The sequence below is a fragment of the Solanum verrucosum genome, unplaced genomic scaffold (genome assembly GCF_900185275.1).
Source record: "Solanum verrucosum unplaced genomic scaffold, falcon-dt-bn FXZP01000154.1, whole genome shotgun sequence".
NCBI classification, from domain to species: Eukaryota; Viridiplantae; Streptophyta; class Magnoliopsida; order Solanales; family Solanaceae; genus Solanum; species Solanum verrucosum.
The window spans coordinates 2,418,318-2,428,624 of NW_026020217.1; the positions used below are offsets into that span (position 1 = coordinate 2,418,318).

Genomic DNA, 10,307 nt, shown 5'->3' on the forward strand with positions numbered 1-10,307 from the left:
ATGAAAAGAACCCAAAAATTATTGGCCTGGGTTCTGGTTCCGTCTGAGCAGCTGGGGCGGGATTATTCCCGCCATAGCGAGACTGCAGAAGCAGGACAAGACGAGACACAATCCCAGCTCTGGCTCCCCTGTTTTTCCTAGTTACAAATTATCAACCCAAAATGGGATCTGGACAAATCCCTACCAGTCCTCTCAGTGTTCAGCAATCTAGTATAGATTATAAAACTTAGCAATTAATTACGAGTTGCGTAGAAAAGCTAAAGAACAAGCATCCATGTGCTACAAAAACTTAGGAAAGGGAAAGATAAAAATAGAGTTGTCCAAAAAGTTACAACCCCAATAGGGGCGAAAGGAAAACTAATCAAGAACCCTCAGACTAGGTGATGTCAACGTCAGAGTCGAGGTCCTCTGGGGGGGTATCACGCCAGCCCTGCCTCATTAAACATAGGGAACTCCGTATAGTCCTCTGGCTCGAGTCGGGGAATCTCCTTGTCAGGGGAAACACAAGAAAAGATAACCTTAATAGTCTTCCACATTTGGGCCATCAGGCGATCCCTCGTCAAGCTCTTTTTCCTCTCCTGGCGCAGCTGGCGAGAGAGCATCACTCTAGCGAAGTTCTGGGTGGAACCGGAGTGATGTTAGCAAAGGCACTCCCCATCCTCTTCCGGACAGCCTCCAGATCCTCCTCGACTCATTCACCTGATAGTGGGTCCTCTTCGTCCGAATCCACAGCCGCCTTAAAACTGTTAGCCCTGCCCGTTCTCCTCCTCTTTCTCCTGGAAGTAGAACCTGACCTAACCAAAAGAAGGTGAAGAGGGGATCCATAGGAAGTACCTCATCGACATAAAAAAGTGGCACTCCCGACCGCTTGCACAATGCAGTAATAAGTCCCGGTAGGAAGAAAGCCTTCTTGTTACCCCGGTAGAACATCTTTCACTCTGAAGTGATCTACGCCCCCACATTCAACTGGATGGCCTGTATAGTGCACGTCACCACCAGAGCCCGGGGAAAGGCACGTTGGTGAGGTTGCTCGACGGGCAGATCCTCCTAGTCACCAAGTGTAGCCACCTCTTAGCATCAGGTGACTATTTCGTGCTAGTGATACCCTCTGCGGTAACCCAGTAGACCTAATCCCGGCGCGCAGGCTCGACCAGCGTGTCCCTCAGCCACTCCAGATCCATCTCCCTCAGCTTGACCTCGTACTCAGTGTTCGAGACCTCCGGTACCTCTAGAGCCTCATTAATGGCAGTAGCATTCAAGGGAAGGTCAACTCCCCGGATACGGATGACGGGGTGAGGGTTATCCCATCGCACAGTAGGCAGGATGACATAAAAATTCCTCACCCAAGTGGAACGTGCATCTTGGGGGAGCCTCGATCAGTGGAGTCCATCCCAACTCCATCAGTCGAGCATAAAAGGAAGGAGCCTTCTCTTCCACCTTATGTAAGATGAAACCCCTCTCAAAGCAGAAACCTGTGTTCCTATTATCATGATGCCTTTCTCGACTTGCGGCATCGGGGAACCGAATGAAAGGTAAGTTTTCCTCATTTTGACCTTCCATTTAAAGAGCCTGCAATAAGTTGAATGTTAGTTAGAATGCGAAAGGAATAGACAAGTTAAAGCTAAAATGAGAGAGAGAAAAATTTTGAGTCAAGTGTGCAGGCCACCGGTCTGGCGTATCCCGCCACAGCGGCCATAATCCTGCCTTGGCGAGATTATGAAGGCCGCCAGAGCAGCCTTCATCTAGGACGAACAACAGACACGATCATGGCGTCTCTTCGTCCCAAAAACATCCATTTTCGACAAAATTTCAGCAAATCAGAGTATATAAACTCCCCTAGAACATAAATAAGCAATTATTTCAACAAAATAACTCCTAAATGAGGCCTAAATTGGAGTTCTACACCAAGAGACCCTTCAACTTGCCCCACCCATTTTGTATCGATTCGATTGTGTTTTTACGAAATCCTTACGCCCAGGATGTTGTGGAGATGTTGGGGATGTAAGGAAAGCGCCCATGCTACGTTTATTTATCAAAGCTAGCAACCTACTTTCAATTTTGAATAACTACCCGGGAACCATTCGAAATCAATCAGTTATCGTCATGCATTCGTAATTAAGAATGTAATGAAGTAAAAAGAGTAAGGAGCGTGAGTATTACCTAGATTATTGACGTTCCGACTAAGGTAATCGAGAGGGTTGGGAGAGTTTTGTAAAAAGAAGGAGAGAAATGAGGAAACCATTCCTCATTCCCCCTATATTGTTGCCCGATCTCCCGCCTCAATGGGAGATCCTTGCCACAGCGGCCCCGAAAAGAGATTTCCTTACTTGCCAAGGTAAGAACCATAAACTTCTATTTTAAGTGGATCCACTAGCTAATGTCTATCTAAGACAAACCTATTAGGGCACATAGTTTGTGGGACATGGGTTATCGCCTCTTTTTCACTCGGTGCTAAGCATAAATCCCACAGAAAAGTCATTAGTCTTAACTTGTCTTATCATTAAGAGACATGGGTAATCTTTGTTTGTCTTATCATTCATGGAAGGCACATCAAATAGCCAATCCAAGCTAGAATCCATTAGAATAGCTCCTAAACCTTGATTCAAAGTTTAGCTGAGAAAACTTTTCAACTCTAAGAATCCTTTAAGGGAGAAAACCCTTTCACATTCATGTATTGAGTAGTATGTAAGAAATCCTTTCACAACAACAACAACAATATTGATGCTTAACTCTCAAAGAAACTTAAATCATTTTCATCAATTTCATAAAGAACTTACATATGTTTATAAATTCATCTTTCATAGTTCAACATCCACATTGTATCATCATAGTCTATAAAACATGGATTATGCATGGGTTCATGGGGGATTCAACTTAAAACATGTAATTACTTCAATTCATGCATAAGAAGACATAAAACAATCAATTGGATCAATACTGAAAGGAACCCATGGCAATTAAATAAAATCACTAATTTGATTGGGGAATATAAATATACAAAATTGGGGTTCTTATGAAACTTATGGAGGGAAGAGCTCCATAGGTGAAGACTATCATACTTGGATTTCAAAGTCCAAAAGCTATGGTAGATTGGATACTTGATCTTGAAACCCTAGACTTCTTCTTCTTCTTCTTAGAGAGCAATATTTGAGAGGATGAACTTGATCAACTTCTGGGAATTTAAGAGAGTGAATTGAATTGGGTGATTTGGGGTTTAAAATTATTATATAGGGCTTAGGGTACATGGTACAACGATATAGTATTGGGTTAAAACAATTAGGAAAAGACCCAAAGCCCCCATAAAATAATTTGTTTTACCCCGTCAACGGTTGGACCCACGGTTTATAGGTCCAACTAAGTACCGTCCTGGTCAATTGCTGGTAGGTTTAGAAACTTGTTTCTAGACCTTCAAACATCGATGATACCCATGTACGGTTCGTTGGTCAACCTACGGTCTATACTTGGCCACCGTAAGTCCCACTTTTGGTCCTCAAAATTTCACTAAGACTTGGACTCACCTAAGAGACCTACCTATGACTCGTATATTGAACAACGGATCATCAGGGTGAGTCGTAAAAGGGTAATGCGACTTAATATTCTATCATTGGAGCATACCACCGACAGTTCCCACCTACAGTCCGTGGTCAGACTTACAGACCGTCGGTGGTTGCGTTTGTACTGGCACTAGACTTTAGCATTCTGCAGTTTACCTCTTTTCAAATCCAAGGTGTTACAATATCTCCCCATTGGGAACATTCCCCCTCGAATAGGATTCAAGACATCATAAGGAGGGTTGGAACTATATCTAATTGCCCAACATGAATGAAATCACATAAATGCACATATCGAGGAGGAAACATCTACTACAAGCTAAATCATGTTCAGAACATCATCTCATAAGGTCTATATGCAACTCATGCTCAAATATACACAATTATGAATAAATCAAATAAGTTAACACATTTTCTAAAAATTCAAGCTTTTCATGAACATGCATAATGAGGAATCAGGGGAATATCTAATACACGTGACATTAAAAGAGCAAATCATAAGAACAAATACCTCGAGCTAGAGTAGGAACATAGGGAAAGAGATGAGGATAACGGGATATCATATCAGCCTCGACCTCCCAAGTAGCACCCTCAACTAACTGATTCCTCCAAAGAACCTTCACATAAGCAATTTCTTCATTTATTAACTTTCGAACTTGTTTGTCCAAAATATCAACCGGAACTTCTTCATAATAAAGATTTTCCTTTATATAAAGACTCTCCAATGGTACTATCGAAATTGGATCACCCACACATTTCTTTAAGAAGGCGACATGGAAAACCGGGTGCACTGATGCCAAGTCATTAGGTAATTCAAGTTTATAAGAAACTTTACCAACATGCCTCGAAACCGGATATGAGGCCACATAACGCGGACTAAGCTTCCCTTTCTTTCCAAATCTTATTACACCCTTCATGGGTAAAATTTTCAAATAGACCTAATCATTCACATCAAACTCAAGATCTCTTCTTCTAACATCAGCATAGGACTTTTGCCGACTTTGAGCCATTTTCAACCTTTCTCTAATAAGCCGAACTTACTCCATAGCCTCATGTACTAACTCGAGACCTATCATCGCAACTTCACTGAACTAAAACCAACCTATAGGAGATCTACATCTTTTACCATATAGAACCTCATATAAAGCCATACCAATGCTTTAGTGATAGCTATTATTGTACGCAACTTCAATCAAAGGCAAATGATCATCCCAATTACCCTTGAAGTCAATTACACAAGCTCTTAACATATCCTCCAAATTTTTGATAGTACGCTCCGCTTACCCATCTGTTTGACAATGAAAGGCCATACTAAGCTTAACACGACTACCAAGCCCTTTTTTTAAAGATTTTCCAAATTGAGAAGTGAATTGGGTACCATAATCGGAGATAATGGAGAAGGTCACTCTATTCAACCTAACCATTTTTGTCAAGTACATCTTAGCATAGTCCTCCACTGAATTAGACACCTTGACGGGAATGAAATGAGCCGATTTCAACATAATGTAGTCCATATTAAAATCTTCCCACTTCCAAGTAGGAATGCTAATATCTTGGGAAAAATTTCCCGGCTTCTGATGCTCAACTTTCACTTGTTGACAATTAGGAAACTTAGCCATAAATTTCATAATATCCTTCTTTATCCCGTTACACCAATAAACCTCCCGCAAGTCATAGTACATCCTGTTGGCTCTCGGGTGAATGGAATATCAGGAACTATGGGATTCTACTAGGATTTGCCCGGGAACACACAAATGACCTTGATATCGAAATACTTCATCTCCCCTTTTGGAGAAAGCCTCACTGAATTTCTTAAGCATTTTTTCCTTCACCTCAATCAAGAGAGGGTCAAGACCTTGTTTTGCTTTCACTTCAGACACAAAAGACGATTCTTAACCATTATGGAAGATAATACCGCCTTTGGTGGAGTCAACCAACCGAACACCCATTCAGGTCAATCTATGAACATCTTGAACTAACTCCTTCCTACAATCCTCAACGTGAGCAACACTACCCATTGACAATGGACTAAGAGCATTCGCCACCACATTCATTTTTCTTGGGTGATAGAGATCACTCATGTCATAGTCCTTTAATAACTCAAGCTACATTCTTTCGCGAAGATTTAGATCCTTCTGTTTAAACACATATTGAAAACTTTTGTGGTCGGTAAAGACATCAACATGAACACCGTATAAATAGTGCATACAAATCATTAAAGCAAATACAACCGTCACTAGTTCTAAATCATGGGTAGGATAGTTCTTTTCGTGCACCTTAAGTTGCCTTGAGGCAAAGGCAATGACTTTCCCATTTTTCATAAGGACCCATCCTAACCCAATTCTTGAAGAATCACAATTAAAAATTAACCCATCGGTTCCTTTCGGTAAGTTCAACACCGGAGCGGAAGTAAAGTTATCCTTCAGTTCCTGAAAACTTTTCTCACAAGCTTTCGACCATAAGAATTTGACTTTGTTTTGGGTAAATGGCATCAATGGAGAGGCAATCAATGAAAACCCTTCCACAAACCTTCTATAGTAACTGGCTAAATCCTAGAAACTTCTAATATCTGAAGGGGATATAGGTCTAGGACAGCTCTTAACCACATCTGTCTTTGTAGGATCTACCTCAATGCCCTTTCTTGAAACAATGTGTCCAAGAAAAACCACGGATCTTAACCAAAACTCGCACTTACAAAACTTTGCAGAGATTTGTTGGTCCCTGAGAACTTGCAACACAATCATCAAATGATCGGTGTGCTCGTCTTCTCTCATTGAATAGATCAATATATCATCAATAAACACAATCACAAACATGTCAAGGTATTGTTTAAACATCCTATTCATCAAATCCATAAATGCGGTCGGAGCATTGGTCAAGCCAAAGGACATCACCAAAAAGTCATAATGACCATATTGAGTTTGAAGAGCCATTTTCGGAATGTCATTCTCCTTCACCCATAATTTGTGATAACTTGACCCGAGGTAAATGTTAGAGAAGTAACTTGCTCCTTGTAGATGATCAAACAAATCATCTAACCTTGGAAGAGGATACTTATTCTTAATGGTAACCTTGTTCAACTTACGGTAATTGATGCACATACAAAGCGAACCATCTTTCTTTCAAATAAACAAGACGGGAGCACCCCATGGAGAGATACTCGATCAGATTAAACCCTTATCCAAAATTTCTTTCAATTTCTCCTTTAATTCCTTAAGTTCTGATGGAGCCATTCGGTAAAAAGGGATAGAGATAGGTTTCATGTCTAGGAGAATGTCAATACCAAAATCTACTTCCCTTTTGGGAGGAACGCTGAGTAGATCATCAAGAAACACTTCTGGAAACTCATTTGCACGGGGAAAAACTCAAGAGTAGGGGTTTCAGAATCCATGTCCCTAGCCCAGACAAGATTGTATATGCAACCCTTAGAAATCATCTTTCTAGCTTTATGACAAGAAACAAACTGACCTTTCAGCATAGAATTTCCCCCTTCCACTCTAGGATAGGCTCAGTTGGAAATTGAAACTTGACCACTCAGGTTCTACAATTAAGAGAAGCATACAAAGAATGCAATCAATCCATACCAAGAATAACATCGAAATTTAGCATATCAAGCTCTACAAGATCAACATGAGTGACTCTATGGTATAAGGAGATGGGGCAATTTCAATAGATTCTCTTAGCCATAATAGATTAACCATTTGGAGTAAAGATAGAAAAAGGGTCTAACAACACATCTAGAAGAATATCAAACCTCATAGCCACATATGGTGTCACGATAGAATAGGTAACACCGCGATCAATCAAAGCATAAGCATAAATATGAAAGACTTTTAACATGTTGGTAACCACATCGGGAGAACCCTCTTACTCGTGACGAGTCTGGAATGCTTAAAACATGTTTTGCTTCTGACTTCCACTAGAACCGGACGAAGGATGAGCCTGTCGACGATTATCTTCTTCATTCTTAGAAACTGAGGGACAATTCCTTATCATGTGATCCATATTTTCACAACAAAAACATGCATTAGAATCGGCTAGACATCTAACCCCATGCTTCCTTCCATATTTAACACAAGTAGACAATGAAGATCCACTACCATTTCCTCCTTGAGACTTAGGGTTAAACACTCTTTCTTTGTTGAATCTAGGAGTAGCATTAGAGGAGCCTTCACCAGAAAACCAATGTCAAAACTTAGAACGACCATGTCCATCGGACCATGAATGTCAAAAGTCATCATCCCCGATCCTTTCTTTCTTTGTCTCCCTAGATCTTTCCTTAAGTTTCTCTTCTTCTATTTCTTGATCATGCACCATTAGATAAGAAATTTAGATACCATTGATGAGCATGGCGGTACGACATTCTTTGACTACCATCTCGGACATTCCCGAAATGAACTTTCTCATCCTTGCCCTAGGATCGACAACTATAGTAGGAGCATACCTAGACAATTGCGTGAACTCCAAAGCATATTCCTTCACACTCATGTTTCCTTGATGAAGGTTTATGAATTTAAGTACCTTTACCTCTATCATCTCAAGGGGAAAGAACCTATCAAGGAAAGAAACCTTAAGTTTTTCCCAATCAAGAGCACCAGCATCAACTACCATCTCTTCTTTCCATTGGTTGAACCACACTTGAGCAAAACCCTTAAGTTGATAAATGGCCAATTCTGCATTTTCCACCGGTGTCACTCCCATGATCATCACCACTGTGTACACTTCATCAATGAACTTTTGAGGATTTTCCTCAACCTTCGAACCATGAAACTCTAAAGGATTTATTCTAGTGAAGTCCATTACTCTAGATGTTGTTGTAACCATATTTGGGTTTACGAGGACCATAACCTTCCTATTGGCTTGATCCATCATGGCTTGGGCCAATACTTGAAAAGCATCCCTAAACTCCGCATTAGTCACTTGTTCAGCCAAAGGGTTGACCGAAACTTGAGGATCTTGAGGAGGAGCTTATCGTTCAACATTCTCATTCACATTCCTCCTAACGTAAGCTCTTTGGGAGAAGGAGACATAGAGTTACACTCTATCACACGACTTTATAGTAATGAAAGAATTGGAGTTTCCTAATAGTCTTATAGCTTCTTATTCATAAATATGGTGCTCTTCACACTCATGAACAAGAATCTACTCAATGTGACTTGTGAGACATCCTAGGACCTTTCTAAACCTTGTGCTCTGAATACCAAGTTTGTGATGACCTAAAGTACACCCTAGACGTGACATGGTGCATAAGACCCCAAAAGGCCCTAAACAAGCCACTAAGCATACATCATACAAGATAATGGAGTTTAAGAGTTTAAAAGACAGCTTATACCATAAATGTTTGGCAAAACAAAGAGTGATTGGGATATAACCCATACATCACATATAATGTGAAAAAGTAAAGAAAAAAATAACGGGTTCAGTCCTCAAAACATGAGGACTCACCACTCTTCATAACCTACTAAGGTGACCACTAGCCACGAGGATGCGGAATAGGAGTATCAGACCCTACATTAATGAAACAATGTAGGCAAGAGTATGTGTTAGTACAAAGAATGTACCAAGTATGATAGAAATACATAAGAGTTATGAAATCATGCTAAAGTACTTCTCATGACATGCAAAGACCAAGTTAAAATATACGATAAGAGGTTAGAAACATAATTGTAATCATGGTCAATGAAAGTAAAAATCATCTTCAAAACATATGTGAGAGACTTGTAGAAGTAACCTTAGTTCATTATTGTGGGAAGTAGTAATTAACCAACATATAGACCATGTGAGCTATAAAATGGAATTTGGTGTCTATCCCACACCAAAAAGAGATATCCTTGATTGCCAAGGTAAGAACCATAAACTTATATCTTAAGTGAATCCAGTAGCTAATGTCTATCTAAGACAAACCTATAGTGGCACATAGTTTATGGGACATGGGTAATCACCTCTTTTCCACTCGCTGCTAAGCATAAATCCCATGGAAAAATCATTAGTCTTAAATTGTCTTATCATTAAGAGACATAGGTAATCGTTGCATGTCTTATCATTAATGGAAGGCACATCAAATAGCCAATTACAGATAGAATCCATTAAAATAGCTCCTAAGTCTTGATTCATAGTTTAGTTGAGAAAACACTTCAACTCTAAGAATCCTTTATGTGAGAAAACCCTTTCACATTCATGTATTGACTAGTATGTGATAAATCCTTTCACATCAACAACAACATTGATGCTTCACACTCAAACCAACTTAAATCATTTTCATCAATTTCGTAAAGAACATGCATATCTTCATAAATTTATCTTTAATAGTTCAACACCCACATTGTACCATCGTAGTCTATAAAACATGGGTTATGCATGGGTTCATGGGGAATTCAACTTAAAACATGCAATTACTTCAATTATGCATAAGAATACATATAACATTCAATTGGATCAATAATGAAAGGAAGCCATGTCAATTGAATAAAAACCCAAATTGTTGTGGGAATCTAACTTTACAAAATTGGGAATTTTAGGAACACTATGGAGGGAAGAGATCCATAAGTGAAGACTATCATACATTGGAGTTTGAATCCCAAAACATAAGGTGGATTGGAGACTTGATATTGAAACCCTAAACTTCTACTTCTTCCTTAGAGAGAAAAATATTTGAAAGGATGAACTTGATCAACTTTTGGGAATTTAAGAGAGTGAATTGAATTGGGTGATTTGGGGGTTTAAATTCATTATATAGGGCTTAGGGTATAGGGTAAA

At 39.7% G+C, this 10,307-nt stretch overlaps 1 protein-coding gene across 1 annotated transcript; it reads right to left on the reverse strand.

The window, feature by feature from the left end:
* Positions 1 to 7,442: 7,442 nt before the first annotated feature.
* Positions 7,443 to 8,351, reverse strand: LOC125830718 (uncharacterized). The gene is made up of 2 exons (XM_049509890.1): positions 7,889 to 8,351; positions 7,443 to 7,720 (listed from the first exon to the last, which is right to left on the reverse strand). The coding sequence occupies exons 1-2, from the start codon at positions 8,349 to 8,351 to the stop codon at positions 7,443 to 7,445; spliced, it is 741 nt and encodes a 246-aa protein (XP_049365847.1).
* Between the last annotated feature and the right edge of the window lie 1,956 nt (positions 8,352 to 10,307).

What these genes read in the sequence shown, in the direction of transcription:
- LOC125830718 (XM_049509890.1), bottom strand. Translation starts at nt 8,351, where the DNA reads ATGGACTTCACTAGAATAAATCCTTTAGAGTTTCATGGTTCGAAGGTT. An exon ending in TACCGCCATGCTCATCAATG is followed by an intron (nt 7,721 to 7,888) that starts GTATCTAAATTT and finishes TTTCTGGTGAAG; the next exon opens with GCTCCTCTAATGCTACTCCT.